This window comes from Marmota flaviventris, chromosome 6 (assembly GCF_047511675.1).
Source record: "Marmota flaviventris isolate mMarFla1 chromosome 6, mMarFla1.hap1, whole genome shotgun sequence".
Classification (NCBI taxonomy): domain Eukaryota; kingdom Metazoa; phylum Chordata; class Mammalia; order Rodentia; family Sciuridae; genus Marmota; species Marmota flaviventris.
The window spans coordinates 110603357-110626279 of NC_092503.1; the positions used below are offsets into that span (position 1 = coordinate 110603357).

At 48.7% G+C, this 22923-nt stretch overlaps 1 protein-coding gene across 6 annotated transcripts; it reads right to left on the reverse strand.

Moving 5' to 3' along the window:
• Positions 1 to 45: 45 nt before the first annotated feature.
• Abcc10 (ATP binding cassette subfamily C member 10) lies at positions 46 to 19797 on the reverse strand. 6 transcript variants are annotated; one of them, XM_027950475.3, is made up of 22 exons: positions 19583 to 19702; positions 19264 to 19452; positions 15135 to 16356; positions 14790 to 15017; positions 13911 to 14067; positions 13600 to 13709; positions 11347 to 11426; positions 10617 to 10788; positions 8993 to 9091; positions 8460 to 8649; positions 7389 to 7466; positions 7023 to 7217; positions 6425 to 6578; positions 6051 to 6240; positions 4129 to 4472; positions 3635 to 3804; positions 2897 to 3057; positions 2337 to 2587; positions 1288 to 1433; positions 1109 to 1206; positions 833 to 945; positions 46 to 519 (listed from the first exon to the last, which is right to left on the reverse strand). In XM_027950475.3, the coding sequence occupies exons 2-22, from the start codon at positions 19428 to 19430 to the stop codon at positions 357 to 359; spliced, it is 4488 nt and encodes a 1495-aa protein (XP_027806276.1). In that variant the 5' UTR covers positions 19431 to 19452; positions 19583 to 19702; the 3' UTR covers positions 46 to 356. The 6 variants fall into 6 exon arrangements, with proteins under 6 accessions (XP_027806276.1, XP_027806275.1, XP_027806277.1 ...); XM_027950474.2 differs by lacking the exon at positions 19583 to 19702 and adding an exon at positions 19738 to 19797 and having other exon boundaries at positions 1109 to 1433; XM_027950476.3 differs by lacking the exon at positions 2897 to 3057 and having other exon boundaries at positions 2443 to 2587; positions 19583 to 19703.
• Positions 19798 to 22923: the final 3126 nt, after the last annotated feature.

Here is a 22923-nt window from a genome sequence, read left to right on the forward strand (position 1 = left end):
GCTACCCCTCAGTTTGGGTATACATACTGAGGGGAGACTTCAGCCTTGTACCAGAAATATTATTTTTTTAATATACAGAATGTAAGACAGGAATTTTATCAAATAAAACTATGAAAATGCACGTGGGCTCCTATGCCAGAAAAACCCACCTCAAGTCACAGGTGCAAGAGGGCCAGAGCAGAGGCCTGATTCTGGGGAAGCCTCAGCACTCTGCCCTCAGGGAGGGATTTCCAACGAGGAACCCAGGTTGCCATTTCTCCTCTGGGGAAGTAAGGGAGGTAGAGCCACAGAGGGAGAAGAAGCAAGCCCTTCCGGGTCACCTGGAGGAGAGAACTCTGGAGGGTACGGTGTGGGGCTCAGGGTCCTCCAAGAGAGGAGGGGCCTCCCTGCTGGCTACTCTGCAGCAGCTGTTGGAACAGTGAGTGGGGCTGGTTACACAGGGCAGAGGGGGAGTCCATCTCCATGACCCTCCCTGCTTGTAGCACCAGCACCCGGTCGGAGTTCAGGATTGTGTTGAGCCTGTGTGGGAGAAGGTGTTCAGTGTAGAGAGCAGAGGACAATGCCCTAAAGGAAAAAACTGATGAGCTGTCTGTCCCTACCCCTCAGGACTTCAGAGATCTGTCCCCACAGGCATTAGTCCCTGGCTCCATGCTGAGGAAGGACTGCAAAGGTCCCTCAAATAATGTGCTACTAAGGGCCCAGAATAGTGTGTGGAAAAAGAGGAGCCAAGACCTATGGGCCCAGATTCTTGGGTTCCTGAATATACTGAGGGCAGGCTGTGGGTCCATGTCACCATGGCCCTTGATTAGTCTTATTCTGGATACTTGCACACCTGTGAGCAATGGTCAGCACTGTTTTGTTGGCAAAGCGTTTGCAGATGGTCTGCTGGAGCAGCTGGTCTGTCTTCTGGTCCACGCTTGCTGTGGCCTCATCAATGCATAGAACCTGAAATGTATGTTGAGGAAAGGGAGGGAGGAAGGGAGGCATAGGGAGCTATAATCCAGTGCACACCTATAGCGCCTGCAGCCAGCTCTGCCTTGCAACTTCTCTCCAACCCCCTCTTCACCCTGACACATCCCCTGTCTCTTTTCTGATCCTCTCACCTTACCTTGGCATCTGTGAGGAGAGCCCTGGCCAGACATAGCAGCTGCCTCTGTCCTAGGGACAAGCTCCGGCCCCCCTCGCCCAGCTCGCCATGCAGACCACCTGTAAGATGGAGCATTTTCATTGTGGGCCAAACCTCTCCCTGCTCCTTCCCTGCTGCCAGAGTCAGGACCCAGCACTCACCCATGGAGATGATCACCTCACTCAGATGGCACTGTTCTAGGGCCTGCCACAAGGCCCTGTCCTCATATAGGCCCTGGGGATCCAGGTTTTCCCGAACAGTCCCACTGAACAAAAAGGGCTCCTGGGGGATGATAGCTAGCTGTGACCTGGGGGACAAGGACAAGAGATTCAGGCTGGAGATGTGGCCACTTCTGCCGGCAGCACAGGTTTTAACTATGGAGCTTGTTCTTCCAGGAAAGCCTGGGAATGAGACCTGCACACCACCCACTCTGCTTCCCACCCCATCTCCACTAACTGGCCAATCAGTTAGCTATGCACATAGAACTGTGCTGGCACTATGAGTAACACCAAAGAAACCAAAGGCCTGGACTCAGGCCTTAAACAGCCTACATTTCACCGAGGTACAAAAAAATAAGAAAAAACAAAGGCTAAATTGTGTGGCACAGACTCCAGGGACAGCAGTAGCTATGCAGGGAATGACCACAGTAGCTAAATGGGGAGGGGCCCTTCTGGGTGGAGAGGCCTGGAGTTGGATCTTGAGCCAAAACTCAGAAGACAGAAGAGGCAGGGCCAGGGTCATGTGTACAGCCTTAGCATACAGCTTACCTACCTTTTCCACATCATGGAACTGAAAGAAAATACTAGGTTAACCTAGGGCCAGGGCTGAGGGCTCTGTGGAACAGAGGAGGCCACTTGCGGCATAGGTGGTGTCCAGTTATCCCAAGAACTGTCTACTGAGCTGGAGAGTCGAGGGATATCAGGATCCCCTGGGAAGCTCTGATATAGAAGGTAGTGACTAGTGTCTAAAGTGGAGACAAGAAAGATGGAGCTGGAAATGTAGCCTGGGTCAGGGTGAGGAAGACCCCAAGGCTGCTGGCCAACTCTGCACCTGAGGAGGAGCTTGCTGGCTTCACTTGCTCATCTTCTCCACCTGTCCCGATTGACCCTGGCTGTCCTGAGAGTATAGAAACCTTCTAGCTATGCCCTCCTCTAGGTGCCAGGAGTCTGGTTGCCCTCTTCCCTTTTTACCAACCTCCTTCCCCCCAGACCTGAGTTCAGCCAGCTCTAGCTGGCTGGTGTCCATGCCGTCCAGCAGCACTCTCCCCATACTGGGCTCCAGCAGCCGGAACAGCACCAAAAACAGGGAAGACTTGCCAGAGCCCGTTCGGCCTACAATGCCCAACTTCTCTCCAGGTTGCACACGGAAGGTCACCCCATCCAGGGCATTTGGCAGCCCTGGCCGGTACACCAACACCACATCCTGGAACTCCACACTTCCCTGGGTCAGCCAGCTGATGCCCTGCACAAGGGAGGGGGCTCATGAATAGGAGATGGAGGGAAATGGGTGAGATGAAGAGTGACAGTGAGGAGGGGGTTGGAAGGTATACAGAGGGGAGAATAATAAGAAATGGGTGGTCTGAGAAGAAAGATGGGGGAATGGGGAAAGACAGGAGGCTGAATGCAGGAATGAGGGACAAAGTACATGGAGATCATGCAGAGAAGCAAGGGAGCTGAGCAAAAGCAAAGGAGCCTGAGGGAAGGCTGAGGCCTTCAGGAGACCCTGCAGGGATCTGGAGCTCTGGCCTGGGGTGGTGGGGTACCAGCCTACCTGCAGTGGCCGGCCCTGAGGCTCCTGAGGCAGTTCACAGGAGTACTCCTCCAAGCGCTCGACGCTCACTAGCATGGTTTCTGTCTGTGTGAAGCTGCTCACCAGGCCTGAGAGCAGGCCGGTCAGGGACAGGGCATAAGACAGCGACAGGCCCACCAGCCCTGGGGAGAAGAGCACCAGCTGCTGGGGAGGCCTGGACACTGGGACATGTGTGGGAAGTGGGGGGCAGAACAGGAGAATCCCAGCTGTGGATTATGGGTGGTTAAAGGAAGTTGGTAGAGAAGCAGGCAGATGATAAGACCTAGTCAGAAGCATAGGAGGCTATATGCACAGGAGCAGAGTGGTGTAGAGAAGACATAACGGGACTGGGGATAGAGCTCAGCTGGTAGAGTGCGTGCCTTGTGTGCACAAGGACCTGGGTTCAATCCCCAGCATCACAGGGGAAAAAAAAGAGAGAGAGAGAAGCCCTGAGGGGTAACAGGTGGAAGGGGGCAGGATGATATGACTTAGGGGTGGGTACAGGGAAGGGATTCAGATCAGAAGACTCATTCTAGTATAGATCCTACACCACCAGAGCAAGTCACTCCTGGAGACAGTTCCCTCAGCTCTCAAGTGGCAGTGATAATGATGAGACAACCTCACAGGGAACCCCAAATGGGAGGGGGATTTGGTGGGGGGAATAGTGCAGGGTGCTGGAGTGACTTGCTACTGGGGTAAGGATGAAGGGTTGGGTGGTACCTGGGTTAGCAAGGCCTTGCTGGTGCTGCACCAGGGCGATGCCTGCAATGGCACTGACCACTGCCGCCCCCATGAGCTGTAGCCGAATGTCCAGCCACTGTGTTGTGGCACAGGAAGAAAACTGGCATCTCTGGTTTAGCTCTAGGAGTTGCTGGTTTTTCTCCTCAAACCTGGGGGAGACCAGGAGGGAAGTGAGGCCACTCCACTACTATGCTGATCCACCCAGGCTCCTTTACATTTCACCTTCTTCTGAGCCATTTATACACCATAGGCCTCACCTACGGAGGCAGAGAGGCCCATGTGTTCTTTTGAAGGGGACCTGCTCTGCCTCACTTTCTCTTTCTGCTGTTTTCCTCCTTTACCTTGGTACCCTCTCTCCCAGAAGGTCTGGATCCCCCTACCCCACATGCCTCTCTTATCAGGGGTCTATTCACTCCTCCCCACAGCACACCTTTCCCCCTGAGCTGTGGTTGGGAAATGCAGCTGTCACACACCTGTAGGTGGCCCCAGCTGCCCGGAGCACAGGGAGGCCAGCTAAGGTGTCAGCCAGGTGGGTATACAATGGAGACAGGGTGAGGCTGCCCAGGCGCCGAAGCTCTCGTGCCGAGGCCCTGTAGCAGTACTGCACACGGTAGTACATGATGCCCAAAGGTGGCAGCAGCAGCAGCAACCAGGGCAGGCCAAAGCCCAGCACAGCCAGGAGGCCCAGCAGGCCAGCTGCATTGGCCAGTAGGATGTTGAGAAGGAAGGGCAAGCTGTCATCTGCACAGGCCACATCAGAGGAGAATCGGTTTAGGATCCGGCCAGTGGGCGTGGAGTCAAAGAAAGTCACTGGTGCCTGGAAGAGATGGGGTTGGGGAAGAGCAGGGTCTGGAGAAAAAGAGTTGGTAGGCAGCCCTGGGAGCGGTGGGGTGTTAAATACAAAAGGAGCCTGGGGACAGAGGAGATACAGGTGGAGTTTGGAGGAAGACCATCCAGGGTAGGAAACACTCCCTAATTCCTCTGGCCAGTGGCAACCTTATGAGGCCATGTTGGCCATTCCTCCTACTCTAAGCCGGACATATCTACTACCCTTTCAAGATTAGGGAGCTAATATTTATCCAGAAGATAGGGGCTTTGGGCCAGTGAATGGGATCTAGTTAGATGTCAGGAGGAACATCTTGATTGCCCATGACTGGACAGAGTGGTAAGTATTATCACTCAAAGTCACAGTTAAGACCTCAGGCTCTGGAGTCAGGCTGCAACTCAAACTCCAGCTCTGCCACTTAGAAGACACGAGACTCCATGCAAGGGACACATTTATCTCTCAAAGTATCAACTCTTAGTTACTAAAAGTTAAGTGTTATTTTTCTAAATTTTGTGATATTCATGGTATTTATCCAGTTTTAAACATTTGTAATTTGCTATGCTTTTTTCATTCCAAATAAATTTTCATGTTTGTTAAAAAAAAAGAACTAGCCTTGGCCAGGTCAACTCCCAGTTTCCTCATCTATGAAATGGGGATATTGTAAGGTCCTAATAATGATAAGAAAAGACCGTCATAACAGCAACTTTAATAATAACTGCTAAATGAGCACTTATTTCTGCCAGGCAATATCCTCAGCACTTTCCATAAGCTAATTAGTGTAATCCAATACAAGTAAGCAGTAGAATAGATATACACTTAGCAACAGAGATGGATCTTAGAAACAGCCCTAAATAAAAATCGTAAGAAAGAGCTGGGTGCTGTGGCACATGCCTATAATCCCAGCGGCTCTGGAGGTGGAGGCAGGAAGATTGCAAGTCCAAAGCCAGCCTCAGCGATAACAAGGTACTAAGCAAAGCAACTCAGTGAGACCCTATCTCTAAGTAAAATTCAAAATAGGGCTGGGGATGTGGTTCAGTTGTCAAGTACCCCTGAGTTCAATCCCCAATTCCTACCCTCCAAAAAAAATTTTTAAGAAATAGAATGTGAACTCTAACACAGTATTATTTACATAAATTAAAAATAGGCACACATATAATATAGGCATTTTGCAAAATAGACACAAAAAGATATATATTGAACACAATGGAAATGGTTGTTTATCAGGGAAAGGAGGAGAAGTAGAAATAGGGTATGGAGAAACAAGGGGATAAACAAATGAGACAGAAAAGGGGCCTTGCACAAACTAAAAGGTCAACGCTTCATACTTCAAAACTGAAGTAACCTTGAGGAAGATTCTCTTATTTGCCCCATTTTGCAAATGAGAAACTATAGGTTTAAGTCACTGGATTGGAATCCAGAAGCTACTCTGCTCTGTGGTCTCCCCAAGTCTCAAAGGTTGCCACTGTGCTGTACCCACCTATGAGGGGCTCTTTACTTCTGAGGACTAGGGATGTATGATACTCCCTGAACAGAGCCCATGCATTCCCCCACACCCTCTCATCCCCTTACCATGAGGACTCGATGCAGCAGGCGGTGATGCAGGGTGGCGGCTGCTTGGAGGGTACCTGCTGCAAAAAGCACTGCCCGGAGAAGGGTGCATAGAGAGTTGACACCAGCAATAGTCGCATATACGGTGAGGTAGAAACGGACGTCTGAGGAGCCATTGGGGGCAGCTTTGGGCAATGGGAACACTGGGGTGCTGGGTAATAGGGAGGGGATTATGGTAACCCAAAGTAGGGCCACTCAAGGGGTCCCTCCCCTCCCCAGGCCACTTGTCTCCACCCTCCAGGAGACAAAGCCCCTGAAACACCCAGCCCTCAACCTCGCTTTCTCCCTGGAGGCCACTGAGAGTAACAGGTCTATTCCCAGCCCCAGGTACTCACTAGAGGCTTCCGGGGGAGAAGAGGAGTAGCTGTGCTGAGAAAAGCCTGGGGGACCCTGGGCTGGTGGAGGCCAGCATCTCCTCTGAGCTATTCCTGGCTGCCTTCAGCTGAGAGATCCAGTGGGACAGCCACCAGTCAGCAGCATTGCTTGTGGCTGGATGGGGGTGGGAAGAGGAAGTTGTGAGACTCCTCTTCTTCTGTTCTATTCAAATATCTTCTTCTTCCTCTGCCTTTGACTCTGGTTCCTACCCTCTGCAACCCCGGGGCCTCCCCTCCTTGCCACTATTCTGCATCCTCCCTATGTGAGCTTCTTTCCCAGACCATCACCCTTCAGCTCTGAGAATAGCATGAATTCAAATTTGCAGAACAGGGCTCCTGTGAGGGGCATATCAGAAGGCCCCCATGGAGTGCAGTACACTAGCCCCAGGGACTTTGTCAGAATTGTGGGGGGGTGCCTTTTGTCTCAACTGTTGCCTATATTTAGTGAGTCTCTGGGCTTTGTGATGATTAGCACAAGGAGATGGTGGTGACAGGCACCTGGACAATATGGCTGTGGGATGAGGGAGGGGTGGTTAGGGATTCCAGGATTCAGTCTCACCTTGCATTAGGAGCAGAGAGAAGAGGATGGCAAGCGCCAGGCCCTGGCCCACGGCCCTCCAGTATGTGCAGTACACATGCAAGGCCACGGCGCCCTCCTTCTTGCTTTCCTCCTGCAGCAGGCGGCCAGATTCGTTCTGCTCCACCTTTAGCCCTTCCTTTGTTTTCTCTGGGTCCTGTACTGACAGGGCCTTGGCTAGGAGAATCAGGGAGATCATGGAGGAATTAAGCTTACAGGATGATAGCTAAAAACTATACCATTTTCAAACTATTGGTGTCTCAGAGTTGAGAAGGCAGGTTTTGAAAAAAAAATCTCTACAGTGTGACAGTGAAAAGGAAGCCCCTTCCTCCCACCTCTGGGTCGCACCTGAGTCAGGCTCTTGTCCATTCTCAGTCAAGGCTTTGGGTACAGCTTGTACCAATGGGAGAATCTCAGAGGGGGGCCCTGGAAGGTACAAAGGGAGATTAGAGTACGCTGTCAAGTGTCTATACTACGCCTTTCTAACTGTGTACAATCCCACCTTTTTTTTTTTTTTCCTGCTGTACTGGGAGTTGAACCCAGGGGCACTCTACCTCCCCAACCCCCCCCCCCGCTTTTTTTTTTTTGTGTGTGTGTGTGTGTATGTGTGATGCCGTGATTGAACCCAGGGCCTTATGCATGCGAGGCTGGCACTCTACCAACTGAGCTATATCCCCAGCTCCTTTTTAAATTTTGAGATAGGACCTCATAAATAGCCCAGGTTGGCGTCAAACTTGTGATCCTCCTGCCCGAGTCTCCCAAGTTGTTGGGATTACAGGCATGTGACACCGTGCCCATCTCCACCTCTTTCTTTGGTCCTCCCTAACCCATCCTAGTGGAATGCTGCTCTGTGTCCCCCTACACTCTGAGCAGGACTCAGCAAGTCCATCCCTCTGCACCCAGAGTCCAACCAGCAGATGGACAAAGGAGAAGAATCAGTCATGCATGAGCACCCTGATCAGGTGCAGCTCTTTGTTGCAGAGCTTTTCAATTCCTGACACTCAGTTCCTGATATTCCAGTTGAGCCTCATTTCTTCCTGTTACTCTCCCAGTGAACTTGCAGATGGTCATAGCCCTCTGGATATATAATCCTTCCATTTTTTTGTTTGTTTTCTTTACAAAAATGCTGTTCTGAACTCAAATGCTTTCTCCTCTCTTGAAAACATCAGAATGTCCTGAGATTCTAGGTCTCAAAGTTCCTAAGAGCACTCAGTCAGAAAGTCCCTGAGTCCCACATCTGCTGGCATTTCACCAGTACATGCCTCTTCCCTCCTGTTCTGTGAAGGCAGGAGGAGGTGAGACCCGGACTCAGGCCACACATGGAAGGGGCGGGCGGCATGGTCTGTACTTGAAAATCCACCTGTCTCTCTTCCTTCATCACACACCTCCCTCACCTGACTGGCTCCTGCCCCACATTACCAGCCCGGACAAGGTGCCCAGCCTCCATAAGCAGCACCAGGTCAGCCCTCTCCAGGAATTCAGTGCGGTGGGTGCACAGCAGCCGTGTAGTGTGACTCAGCACTCCCAGGATGCACTTGTGCAGCAGGTGGTTGGCCACATCCGCATCCACAGCAGCCAGGGGGTCATCAAGAAGATAGAGTGCTTTCTCCTAGAAAGAGGCCAGGTCCAGAGGCTCTTGAAGGCCTGGTCTCACAGCAGCCAGAGAAGACAGTTGACAGCAACTCTAGGGTCTATCCTCAGAGTTGTAGGGAAGGAAGTGAGACCTGAGTGTGGACTTCTCTTAAATCAAACAACACCAGAGACCCATGGCCAGTCTCTGCCTCAAAGTTGCAAAAGGAGGATGGCATGGCTAACACCTCATGAGCATGGGGTAGGGGAGGAATGTGGTGTCGATGTCAATGAAAATATTCCTATCCCCTCATTCAGTCAAGCTCCCAAGGCTCTGGATTGCTTCCACCTCCCGGCCCTTGACACCCTGTCCTTGAATTTACCTGGTATACAGCACGAGCAAGAGCAATCCGGGCACGCTGTCCCCCACTGAGGGTCACACCCTTCTCCCCAACCTCTGTCTGGTCTCCTGCAGGCAGGATCTAATGAAACAGATACATCAGTGGTCAACCAGCTCCTCAAATACCTTCTACCCTGTTTCCTGTCCCTTTGTAGGCTCCTTTGTAGGAAAGAGATGACAAGCATCAAGACAGCTAGGGAGCTTCAGATTGGATTTATACTTGGGATGAGTCAATCAGTAGTGACAAGCCATATCTCCAACAATATCTAGCATTTAATGAACACCTATTATGTGCTTAACACTTTATAAACATTATCTCATTTGAACCCCACAGGGGAAGGACACAAACCCAGATTCTTAACCACTGCGTCATGCTTACTACCCTACCTTTTAATTTTAATATTTAATTAATTATTTTTTTAAAGATGGGGGTCCTCACCAAGTTGCCCAATCTGGCCTTGAATTCGTGATCTTCCTGCCTCGGTCTCTTAAGCAGCTGGAATTATAGGTATGCCATGGTGCTCAACATTATCCTTTTTTTCCCTTTTAATCTTGCCTTTTTAACAGGCAAGGATGATGATGGGTCAATCTGATGTGAAAACTTTCATAGATTTTCAGAGAAGAAATGTACCCTGATCTTTCTTGTGGCCTCAGGAGTGGACTACTAAGCTATGAGGTCCCCATAACCAGAGGAAACACTTGTGATTCATAGATGTTGAGTCTTTTGACAGAAAGGCTTGTTATTTGTCTCTTTTCCCAGTCCCTAGAACAGCACTCAGGACCCAAGAGACACTGGGAAATTCTTAATGTAGAATCAAATGAAAAATGAACACAGGATACACCATGGTCAATGTCATGATTCTCCAAAGTCATGCTGTTCTAAACCCGACTGCTTTCTTCTCTTTTCTCCTTTCTCCAGGGAAGTTCCATATTTATCTGGGAAAGTGGTAATGAGTCCTGGGATAGACATGGCAGTTGGGTGGAGAGGTCATGGGAGAAATCTGGAATCTCTTTCCTGATAAACTTGGTACTCTGGGCTGGGGATGTGGCTCAAGAGGTAGCGCGCTCGCCTGGCATGCGTGGGGTGCTGGGTTCAATCCTCAACACCATATAAGAATAAAATAAAGATATTGTGTCCACCTAAAACTAAAAAATAAATATTAAAAAAATAATAATAAACTTGGTACTCTGAACTGGAGGGATGTGGGGGAGGGTGTTGAACTTAAGGGGCTTGGCAGGCTTCCCTAGGTTTCCAAATGAGACCTTGACTCTTCTAAACCTTTTAGTGGAAGTGGGGAAGGCCTCCTGAATTGGAACCAGTAGCCAGACCGGTGCAAAGCAGAGCCTCATAGGGAACCCTTGCCTAGCCCCTTCAGGGATCTGAGGGGAAGGTGCTTTGTTAACACCCACCTACCATCACCCCTGTGGGCCCAAGGGGAAGCAGGAACCAAGCAGCTGGACCCTCTGAGAGAACCAGTCTGAGGACCAGTCCTAGATAAATGATGCCTGAGTAGAAACAAACCCTTTCCAAAGAAGCAAATTTCTAGTTTAAGTGTCAGAGACACAGGAGGAAGCAGGCAGCAAGAGTTTCAAGGACAGGTACTCACGCTGAGGTCCTCGTTGAGGGCACAGGCCTCTAGCACCTCCCTGTACAGCTGGGTGTCAAGTGTCTTCCCAAAGAGGATGTTGTCTCTGATGGTGGCAAACTGGATCCAGGGTTCCTGGGTGGCCAGGCCAAAGCCCTTGGATAGCCCCCACACTGCCACCTGCCCATGCAGCCTGCAGAGAATCAGGTCAGCAACATGGGGACTAGCCCCCCACTGGGTCTCACCATGCCCAGCCTCTGCCTCCCAGAAACTTCCTCAGACAGCTGCCTTCTACACAAGGTTACCCTTAGTGTTACATGACTGAGTTGATGCCCTCTGAGGTTGAGGGGTCCTAATGAGGCTATCAGCCCATTCTGGCCTGGGAAGAAAGAAACTGCTCTTTGGCTATGGGCAAGCAGCTACCACGTCTATGTGCTCTGGAGCTCAGAGAAGAGTGGGGCACCACACTGTACTCATTCTCACCTGAGAACCACATTATCTGAAAGAACAGGTGACATTGGATAGTTTTTCTATCTTTTTATGGCACTCTGGTGTGTGAATGATGACACAGTTGAATTCTTGACAATTCAAACGCCTTCCCTTTTCCAGACTAAAAACTCTTTCAGGAAAGGGGTCATATCTTGTCCTTTTGGTACCCCTGGCCCCCAAAACGCTGTCTGATACTCAGCAGGGGCTCAGTAGGTATTTACTAAAGGAGAGCAGAGGACAGCAGACACGGGAGGTCCATTACCTGTGCAATTCCCCAGCAATGGCAGCCAGCAACGAGGTCTTTCCACAGCCTACCTTCCCCACGATGCCCACCAGCATACCCTGCAAAGAAATCAATCACAGTCAGTACCTGCTGTTTGCAGAGGGAGGACAGAGGGGTAGTGGTAGGGGTAGAGCCTCCCTCTTGAGGCTCTAGGCTGTTAATTCTCCCACTTTTTTGAGGCTTCTCTCTAGGTCCTAGGTAGTGTGCAGGGAAAAGAATTTTCCACTTCACAGGAGAAGTGCACTCAGGGCCTGCCTCCCTGTCTTATCTAGAGAAGCAGGTTTACATGCTCCACTCAGAGTTATTCTGTTCCACAGGCTGAGTGAAGGTCCTCTGAGGGGGAAAGCAGTTTGCCAGAGAGAATGAGAGGAAACTATCTTAAGAATTCCAGGGTACACTCCAAGGCAGGCATCCCAGAATGGGTAAGGGAAAGACTCGAGAGGCTTTGGATCCAGGCTTTGGATCCCTGCTGGGCTGCTAAACCTTCCACCAGATTTCCAAAAACCATGGGCAAAAAACAGTGATTTGCATAGGTGTCCTTTTCTGTGATTTGAGTTTATATTTTGTTCTCTCTTCATTTCTTAATTGTAACATACATTCAAAAAGCTATCTTCCTGCTCAAAAAGAAGAAAAAGATCCTTTAGAAATGGGCCAGGGTCTTAGAAGCTCCTTTTTATATTTTTGGTACTGGGGATTGAAACCAGGGGTGCTTATCAAGAGCCACATCCCCAGCCCTTTTTATTCTTATTTTGAGACAGTGTCTCGCTAAGTTCCTTAGGGCTTTGCTAAGTTGCTGAGGTTGGTTTTGAACTTGGGATCTTCCTGCTTTGGCCTCCTGAGCTGCTGAGATTACAGGGGTATGTCACCATGACCTGCTTCAGAAGCTCCACTTGTCTGTGATGCCCTATAATACCAGCCAGGGTTGACCCATCTGCAAATGAACACTAGATTCATCTGTGACCTTTCCTGGGATTGTGGGATCAGGTCCCAGAGACAGCTTCTCCCTCTTGCTGGATGCAGCCTGTAAATGGGAGGGCTCTCTGCAGTCACACCTCTTGCCCAATGGAGAGTAGGTCCACAGAGAGAATAAGGCAAACACACACAGCAGCAAACAGAAGAGAAAAAAATTCTGCAAGTTGAGGCCTGGTCCTGAACTGTTTCTAAGATCTGGTTGCATTCTTGTCTTTGGATTCTGCAATTCATCTCTATATCCTTATTACAAATTCTTGTTTGCTTAAGCTAGCTCCAGTAGGTTTCTATGACTTACATATTTAAAAAAAAAAAAGTCTTAACACAGTAGTAAAATTCCTTTGAAAAATTCCAGCCTTGTCTTGCCTGAACTAAGAGGGAAAACAAAACATACAACCCAAGCCAGAAATGTGAGCCAAATGTGGTGTAGGCAATTCAGCCATCACTGGAGAACTCTGGGTTGAGCTATGAGGCAAGGGGTTGGACAGAGGTCAGGAGAAAGTGAAAAACTCAGGACTGGGATGAACAGGAGCCACCTTTCTACCAGAAATTTTCCTGTTGTAAGCTCTTAACTTTGACTATGTAGAATGCCCAAATCATAAGGCTTAACTACTTTTCACTAGACTCAGTAGAGGCTCATCTATCCCCTTTGTAAAATCTTTCATTAAAGGGGTTGCTGGGCCTTTCCCCCAGGTCCCCAGCCTGGGGAGATGCTGAATAAATTGTGGAGTCCATTCTGAACTCTGCAGCCAGTGAGGGACACAGGGAAGCAAAAATACCCATTGGTCTGGACTGGGAGGATGTGAGCTGCCTAAAGACCACGGAGTGGTATAATTACTCTGGAAAACTGTGTGTAGGGAAGTGAAATCCAGAAATGAGGTGTTGCTCTATACAGTGGCACATGCCTAAATTCTCAGGGACTCAGGAAGCAGAGGCAGGAGGATAAGAAGTTTAAGGCCAGCCTCAGCAACTTAGTGAGAATCCTGTCTCAAAATAAACAAATAAGAAGGGCTGCAGATATAGCTCAGTGGTAGAGCATCCTGGGTCCAATCTTTACTACTGCTAGAATATAAACAAAAGCAAAATAGATGAGGTGTCATCCCTTAGACTGGAACCTGCTCATCAAACTCCTCCACTCCTTTCCTCAACCATTAGAGCTGAAAGGACATCCAGCTATGATTGGCTCAGCCCTTGTTTATTTGTCACCGAGTCCCCATGTCCCTCATTATCTGGGGACTCTCCCAGGATACTTGTCCAACAAACCTTTTTCACTTCAAGGTGACTAATAAAGGTCTCCTGGCTAGTTCCAGCTGGGTCCCAGGAAAACAAGGCTTCATGCAACTCTAACACTGTAGATGGCTCTGTAGGGGGATCTGAAAAGACAAGAAACCACTTATCTTAGGATCCTAGTCTACCATCAACCTGCCTGGATGGGAAGGGTATATAGGGGGCATGTCATCTGCCCTCATCTACCTGCCAAAAGTAATTCAATCTCAGTCTAGCTCCGCTCTACCCACCCCCCACAGCATCTATGTACAGTGCCCAGGTGGTTACATCCTGCTGCTTCCCAATACCTGAGCTGTAGTATGCCTGGGGATTGTGATTTGGAAGGTCAAGGAAACGCTGGATCCGCACCAAGGACACTTTGGCCTCCAGGAGGCCATTGATGACCCAAGGGAAGTTGTTGAGGGGAAAAATGAGCATGCGCACCAATGCCAGGGCTGTGAACACCTGAGTGGGGTGAAAGGGGAGAAGGTATCACCCAAAGCCTGGGAACTACCTGAGAGCCTGCTTTTCTGAAGGCCCTGTGACAGGTCTATGGAAGAAAGAACAGAGTAGGAGAGCTAAGGGGTTGACTGGGGAGTCCTTGAGTTACAAACTTCTCTAGGGATCCAGGTTGCATTTTTGTTGGTGTTTTTTTTTTTCTTTTTTTTTTGGAGGGGGGAGTGGTGCAGGGGATGGAACCCAGGACCTCATACACTCTTAAGCACATGTTCCATCACTGAACTCCACCCTAGCCCTCCAGGCTGTATCTTTACAGATGCCCAGGACCAGCTCACTCGAGACCTCAGAATTTCTAACTGGTAATAACACCTGGCCCTGACCAGATCCAACACTGGATTATGGATTTTTTTTCCCCCAAGGTCATTAGGCTGAGGATAAAGGGATCTAACTGTAAGCCTGGATCTGACAGGAAGTTGCAGTAGAAGGAAGAGTAGAGGAAGAAAAGGAGTTCCTCCACAGAGGGAAGGCTTATATCTCCAAGGTCTAAAAAAAAAAAAAAATCACAGTGTCCCCTTGGCTGGGAAGGGATGAGGCAACCAGGGATCTTCCTTCTTTCTTTCAGAGCCAGCACTGAGGGCCTGAACAACATCTCCACTCTACCGCAGTCTCCTCGCCACTGCCTTCCCCTATGCCTTCCTAGAGCTATCCTCTCCCTTCTCAGCCCTCACCTTGGTAGCAGTGAGCTGGTGCCCCATAAGGACATAGGTAATGAAGATGATGATGGCGATGACAACTGGCAAGGCGGCCCACAGGTATACACAGGCTGCGTCCAGGTATTTGATGACTCGGAGTCTTCCCAATTCTCGAGCCCGGTAGGCCTCAACTCGGGCCCCCAGTGCCTTCTCCCACCCAAAGAACTTGATGACTCGAATGCCACTTAGCAGTTCTGTCACAAGCTAGAGACAGGGGATAAGAGAGCAGTGTGAAGTGAAGACACTGCTCATGTGTCTGCTCCTCTGTTTGGATGCTAGGTGGGGTCAACAGATGGCTGAGTGATCCTAGCAGCTCCTCACCTTAACCCGTGCATCCTTATGCTGTAGCATCTCCTGGTTGCTGGCCATGATGCGGGTAGCAATCACTTTGTTGACAGGTACCAGCAGCAGGGCCAAGACCAGACCACCCACAAAGGCCAGGCCCACCTGGTTGTACAGCAGATAGAGAGTGATGGCCAGCTGCAGGGGCAGGCCCCAGGCCTCATGGAAGCTGCTGGCAAAGTTTAGCAGCCGCTCAGAGTCAGTGCCTAGTAGGTTGAGGGCCTCCCCAGCAGGAGGACGACTGGGCCCCAGCTGTAAAGTCTTGCGGTATAGGATGTTCAGCACAGCCCCCCGTGCCTGCAGTGTCACCTTGCGTACCTCATACCCATATTGATTCTGTAGCACAGCACCCAATACTGCCCCACTAGCTAGCCCAAGGGCATAGAGCAAGCCATGGCTTAGTGGCTCTTGCCCTTCCTCCAGGAAGCCCACCAGCAGGGAGAGCAACAGAGGCCCTGAGAATCCCACCATGGTTCCCACCAGCTTGAGCAGTCCAAGTGCCAGGTAATGCCGCCCAAAGGCTCCATATAGGGCCCTCCACAGCCGGGCACCCTCCTGCCAGTGTGCCTGAAAGGCCCGGGCCAGGTAGGCTGGATGCAGCCTGCGAGGGAGATGGCAAGTGTCTTGGGGCTGCCGGAGCTCTCCCTGGGCCCCACGGGCCAGCAAGGGTGCTAGCCAGGCATAGGAAAAGCGTGACAGCCAACTCTCCCCATCTTCAGACACCTCGGGTTCCTGATCCTCAGAAGACAGGAAGGGCTCTTGAGTCCAGGGTTCTTGTGGCCCCCTCGGGGCTGCCCAGCCCAGTCCATAGGCCAAGATTGCTGCCAGCTGCAAAATGAGAAGACAGAGGCGGGCCAGGGGACCTGGGAGAAATGGGGGCAGCAATGTGCCCTTCTGACAATGCCAGAGCAAGGTCAGCACTAGGGCTGGAGCTGGCAGGAAGGCTGCCAGAGCTAAGGTCAAGGGCCCCCGGGTGAGGCCATGAGGGGAATGAGCTAATGTCCACAGAGCCAGGCTGTGGCTGAGCCAGGCCATAGCTGCCACACACCCTGCCAGAACCTCCAGCCCTTTGGGCCCCGGGCCTGCTCCTGGTGGCAAAGCAACTGGAAGGAGATCAAACAGCGGGAAGATGGAGAGTAGGAAAGAAGTTGCAATTCGGAGGTACCAGCCAGGATTGCAGGGTAAGTTGTAGTTTGGATTCCTGGGAACAAAGGAGAAGAGAGAAAAGAAGGCATGTCATGGCTCAGGGCCCAGACATGCCCCTCACCTACAGGGAATGAACTTCCTCTCCTGCCTTGCACATAGTATCCTTACATCCCCCTCTGACTTCACCTTGGAACCCAGGGCCTTGTCTCCCAGGAAGCCTTCCCAAATTGACCCATACCATTTCAGAATTCATTCTTTCACCACAGGTATTAACAATTTTGAGTTAAGAATGTACTTACCATGAAGGCTATAATTAGAAAAAAAATGCAAACTTCCATACGAATAACAGTACCAGATACAATATTTATTTTTATAAGTGTCAACCTGCTAGGTGCGGTGGCACATGCCTGTAATCCCAGTGGCTTAGGAGGCTGAGGCAGGAGGATCTCAAAGCCAGCCTCAGCAATTGTGAGGCACTAAGCAATTCAGTGAGACCCTGTCCCTATTTTATTTGTTTATTTTTATGTGGTGCTGAGGATCGAAACCAGTGCCTCACACATGCCAGGCAAGTGCTCTGCCGCTGAGCTACAGCCCCAGCCCAAGACCCTGTCTCTAAATACAAAAAAGGGCAGGGGATGTAGCTCAGTGGTCAAGTGCCCCTGAGTTCAATCCCCAGTACCCTTCCCCCCAAAAAAGTATCAACCTAAGATTATCCTTAAACTCACCTAAAACATTATGAGATAAATAAAAAATTTTCTTACAAACAGCTTCTACATTCTAATAGAAGAGCCTAAATATTATAAAGCCTCAGAATATTATATTATTTGTCTTTCTACTAATGGTAAAAAGGGGTTTGGATTAATTTGTGATTCTTTTAGCTGAAGAAAAATGGCTTTTCAGTTTTGTCTCTATCTTCTGGGCATAGAAAAATGTTTTTTTTTTTATTTGAATAATCAAAGAGTCCACATTAATAATCAATAAAGAGCCGGGCGTGATAGTGCACACCTATAATCCCAGTGGTTCAGGAGGCTGCAAAATGAGAAGACAGAGTAGGGCCAGGGGCCCTGGGAGAAATGGGAGGATCACAAGTTGCAACGTAGGCACTTAGCAACTCAGCAAGACCCTGTCTCTAAATAATATATAAAAGAAGGGCTGGGAATGTGGCTCAGGGGTTAGACACTCCTGTGTTCAATCCTCAGTACCAAAAAAAAAAAAAAAAAAAAGAATCAATAAAGGAAAACAAACCTGCAGACATAATATCAGAATGCCTTGAAGGTCATATAAAAAGAGGACTAAGTATGCCATGCCCTTTGTTAGCAGAGCTAGATTACTGAAAATGTTTCGCTAGAAACTAAAATACTTTGGGTTTTCTTAAATGTCCCCCAAATGAAGTTAGATGGAGGGGTTTTAGATTGGAATCAAAATCAGCCTCTAAAGTATGGGGGAAGAAAAAGAATGCAGAGCTCAAGGTCATTTTAACCAGTCACCTATCCTTGGGCAGGTCTCTTTCCCTCCCTATCTCACTTTCCTCTTCGGTACAAAGAGCAATGAGGAGCAACACCCAAAGCTCTCCCATCTCCTTTCCTGAGATTCCAGATCTCTCTAATCTTTATCAGCAAAGCACAGATAGGTGAGTGAGTGACAGCCACAATCTCAATTGAGTACAAGATGGTTTTTCTACCTTCTCATTATGTGAATTCCTAAAGAACCATGCCAATTTTTGTTTGCTTGTTTTTGGTACTGGGAATTGAACCCAGGGGTGCCTAGCCACTGAGCCACATCCCCAGCCCTTTTTGTGTTTTATTTTGAGACAGAGTCTCGATAAGTTGCTGAGACTGGCTTTGAACTTGTGATTCTCCTGCATCAGCCTCTGAGCCACTGGGATTACAGGAGTGTGCCACCAGGCCCCCAATTTTTTGTTTTGAGATGAGAACTCAATGTGTTGCACAGGATGGTTTTGAACTCCTGGGCTCAAGTAATCCTGTCCAAGTAATTGGGATTTACAAGTATGCACCACTGTGCCAGGCCAAGACTGTGCCAATTTTTAATAGTGCCTTCTCTGAACAAGCAGTGGAAGCCTGTGCTGACTAATCTGCTCTAGCTTTTTGTCTTGTTTCATGTAAGAGACAAATCAGAATTCCTCCCCAACCAAGCAGGTCTGCTGCTTTTCCTACCAAGGAAGGGATTCATCAGTTTCCTAATTCCTCTTAGATAGAGACACTTTTCTCTCTATCAGAGTAGGAACTCCCAAAGGCTGAGATCAGACTGCACTCCTGCTTTTTCAGCATCCAGAGAGAGACTACCTTTGGCTGTCTGTAGTGATCCAAGAACAAAACACAAAATCAAAGTGAGTCTAGCACCCACACCTTTCAGTTCTAAACCTGGGAAGCCTTAAGGTCTCCTCTGCAGCTGAGTCTAAATATGCTCTTCTTAGCCTACTAATACTGAGGTTGCATGGATAGAAGTAGCAGAAACTTAAACAAAAGTCATCCTTCTTGGGCTGAGAATGTAGCTCAGTGGTAGAGTTCCTGCCTAGCATGTATGAAGCCCTAATTTGATCCCCAGGATTGCAGTTAAGAAAAAAACACACACACACACACACACACACACACACGTCATCTTTCTTAGAACACTGTTCACCTAATTCATGTCAGTTGTATTTGGGTATCTTAAAATCTACAACAGGAATTTCCCCCATGCATTAGGCCTTTAATATATACTAAGTACTGCACTATACGTTTAAATGCATTATTTAATTTAACCCTCTCGACAATGCTGAGACTAAGAGAAGGTAGGTAATTTGCCCAAGAATAGCCACACTGCTAAGTGGTAACACTTGAGCTTTTACTTCTGTCTTACTCCAGAGATCTCGCAATTCTGGTGACACTGAGGGGAGATGTGGGTTGCGGGTTAAGTCTGTACACACACACTGGACAGAAATCTTGCAGCCCTCTCTACTCACCGCGGGGTGCCCAGATGACAGGCACTGAGCACCGCGAGGAGCGTGTGGGGAACGACGCTGAGCACCAGCTGGGTGAAGCAGTGGCCCGTGGTGTTCCCCTCCCACAGCGGGAGTGGCCGGGCAGTGCTGGTGCCGCACAGCTGAGCCACGACCCGCTCCACGGACATTTCACCAGAGCAGAATGCTGAGCTAAAAACCAGGAAAGAGAGCTCGTCCAGGGGCACGTCCCAACCGAGTTTCCCCGCCCTGTCCCCGCCCCTCGATCCTGACCCTCCCCTCACTCCCGCCCCAGGCCAGACCCCGCCCACTCTCGCGGTACCTCAGAGGATAAAAAAGAAATTTCACTTCCCAGAGTTGGCTGATTTCTGGTCAGGTCCGCTACTCAGCCCAACTCTTCCCACTCCTGTGACTATCTTCCCCCAGTGATCCGGAATCTCAAACCTAAAGAAGTTGCTTTCCGCCGGATTTCGATACCTCAAGTACAGGTGGATGGAAAAGAACGTGCTGGCTAATCAGGCTTCTCGGGCAGGCTGGGCGGGCGCCCCCTAGCGTTGGGAAGACTTACCAGATCGTGTTAGCTCCCCCTTGGCAGGGCTTCTAGGCGCGCTTGCGCACAGCTTCCTCTTGGTGCGGTTTCTGTACACGTGTTCCGCTGCCATCATACCGTTGTATGGGCCTTGCATGTGGGCTGGTCTGTTACCTAGCGGTTCATTTTATACCGTCTCACTTGGAATATTCGCTCCCATCCACCCACTGCTTACTAGATGGCACAAGCATTTCACTTAAATGTGTTAGAGTCTATAAACAAGTCAAAATAACACCTGGCGGCTGGCAAAATGCCAGAGGGAGTGGTTTGAGAAGTAACAAAAGCTAGCCGTTAAGTGTGGAGATTCCTTATTGGTTGACTGATGTATCTAGTTTATGCTAATTAGATAAGCTGTGTGGAATGTATAAATACCCCTCCTGTCCTGCAATAAATGGCTTCCACTCCTGCTGTATCAGTCTACACAAGTTGTTCGTCACCCCCCGTTATTTTGCCCAGCCAGCCGGGCTGCGGCATAAATGCTTCTAACTTACAGAGCTGGGGGTCCAAACGTGCCTGCCAAGTAAGAGGTAACGCTGCTTTAGAACGTTTACAAACATTTTTTTTTTCATATATAAGATTATGGAGGCGCAGATTGGTTCACACCTGTAATCCCAGCGCCTCAAGAGGCTGAGGCAGGAAGATTCCAAGTTCATAAGCCAACCTCAGCAACTTAAGGAGGCTCCAAGCAACTTAAGGAGACCCAGTGAGGGGAAAAAAAATTTAAAGGGGCTAGGTAAGTGGCTCAGTGGTTAAGCGTCCCTGGATTGAATTCCTGGTACAAAAAAAAAAAAAGGACTCATACGAAAGCAGTGTTGAGAGAGTTGTCTAATAGAGTGCTTAGGGCAAGTGCTTACAGCAAGTCCCTTGCCTAGAGTAGTATTCAAAAAATAGTTTAGAATAGTAGTGGGAAGAATACAAGCTTTAGAGTTGGGTAGATGGACTTGGGTTCAAATCCTGACCACAACAATTTTTAGCAGTGTGATGCTAAGCAAGTTATTTCTGCATCATTGTTTTATTTTCCAGGTATGTATATTGGTAGCTATTTCACACAAGTGTGTGCAGCACCTGAAGAAAAGTAGCCCTGTAATAGGGGTCCGCTCCATGCTTTGAACCTACCCTTGCTGATCTGCCCCTGCAGCTTTTTGTTTGTTTGTTTGTCTTGTTTTTTAGTTATACGTGGGCAGAATACCTTTATTTTATTTTTTATGGGTTGCTGAGGATTGAACCCAGCGCCCTCGTGTGCTAGGGAAGCGCTCTACCGCTGAACCACAACCCTCCCCCCCACACCACAGCTTATTTTAAAACTGACACTTTTTTTCACCTCTCTCTCTTCCCCTCCCTAACCATGGGGGAAGCAAGATTAACCTTTTTCCCCTTCTAGGCCAAGTTATCTGTCCTTGAGCTCACACACCACAGGAATAAAAGAATCCAGAAACTGGCACCAGAAGATCTAAGAAACAGCTAACTAGTAAAGTGTGACTCTAGACAGCGCACAGCTTTTGAATCACCTTTTTAAAAATCCTGTTTTCTGACCCTTAGAATCACAATCACAGACTCTGGGACAGAAATACCCTGTGTTTCTCCTTTGTAGCAAAATAAAACTTTATTCCTTTTCCTCATTATTGGATTGGCATTAGGGACAAGGACCCAGTGTTTGGTAGCAGCTCAACGAATAACAACTATGATTACTACATTCAATCTCAACTAGAAGTCTGTTTTTTCTCAATGTCAGGATTAATGTTCCTATTTTGAAATATTAAAAGATGAAAATTTGCATTTCACAATCTTTAATAAATAATACATCATCTAGGCAATGACTACTACTGGCTGCTAATGCACAAAAACAAACAACCTGACATTATGTGTTACTTTTTTTTTTTTGGTGGGGTTCGTTTTTTTGTCTTTTTTGGAACTGGGGGTCGAACCCAGGACTTTGCGAATGCAAGGCAGACGCTTTGCCACTGAGCTACATCCCAGCCCGACATTATGTGTTTCTGAATGAAAAACAAAATATTTGTACCAAAAACATAGGCTGAATCCAAGTAAGTCGCTAGATCTGATACTAAAAGTTCCCTCCTAGTCTCCATTGTCAATTCAATAGCAAGGACAAAGTTCTGAGAAAAAGGAAAATGTTTTACTGATTTTTTTTTTTTAAGAGAGAGAAAGAGAGAATTTCAATATTTATTTTTCAGTTTTCAGCATACACAACATCTTTGTTTGTATGTGGTGCTGAGGATCAAACCTGGGCCACACACATGCCAGGTGAGCATGCTACCACTTGAGCCACATCCCCAGCCCCTGTTTTACTGATATGCTAGCAAAGAAACACAGGGAACTCCTATCCCAGAGGCTGTGATGCTCCTTGCCATGGAGAACACAGGTTTTTTTAGGTCTTGTTTTGTTTTGTTTTGATACTGGGAGTGAATCCAGGGGCACTCAACCACTGAGCCACATCTCCTCAGCCCTATTTTGTACTTAGAGGCATGGTCTCACTAAGTTTTCTAGCATCTCGCAGTTGCTGAGGCTGGCTTTGAACTTGTGATCCTCTTTCTCAGCCTCCTAAGTTGCTGAAATATCAGGCAAGCACCACCATGCCTGGCAGAACACAGAGTTTTTGAAAGACAAATCCAAGCTGTCCAGGCCAGCACCAAACTTGTGACTCTCCTGCCTCAGCCTCCCAATGGGTTACAGGCTTGCGTCACAATGCCCAGCTCATTTGGTATGTTTTTGAAGTTCACCAATGTTGTAACATGTAACAGTAATTTACCTTTTACAAAAGGAAAAAAATAAAACCCAGCTATTGTTGTAGGAGACAGATGAGGAGGATATGCAAGACAGCAGGAAACAGTTTTATTTGGCTGCAGTCAGGTTCAGAAGGCAAAGCTCTCTCTGTAATCAGTTAATTCCCCTGGCAGTTTCAGAACTTTATACCCAGCATGTAAAGGGAGGGGCTCATAAGTTCACAGTCTGCAGAATTTCACTACAAAAACAGTTCTTTCTTTCACTGTTCTGGGCAAGTTAATCCTTCAAGGACAGCGCCTGAGAAGGGGAAAACTTGTCCCCTTCCTTCTCTC

What these genes read in the sequence shown, in the direction of transcription:
- Abcc10 (XM_027950474.2), bottom strand. Translation starts at nt 19,430, where the DNA reads ATGTCCGTGGAGCGGGTCGTGGCTCAGCTGTGCGGCACCAGCACTGCC. An exon ending in ACCAGCTCACTGCTACCAAG is followed by an intron (nt 14,068 to 14,789) that starts GTGAGGGCTGAG and finishes CACCCCACTCAG; the next exon opens with GTGTTCACAGCCCTGGCATT. An exon ending in CTCTCTGCTCCTAATGCAAG is followed by an intron (nt 6,579 to 7,022) that starts GTGAGACTGAAT and finishes ACCCCCATCCAG; the next exon opens with CCACAAGCAATGCTGCTGAC.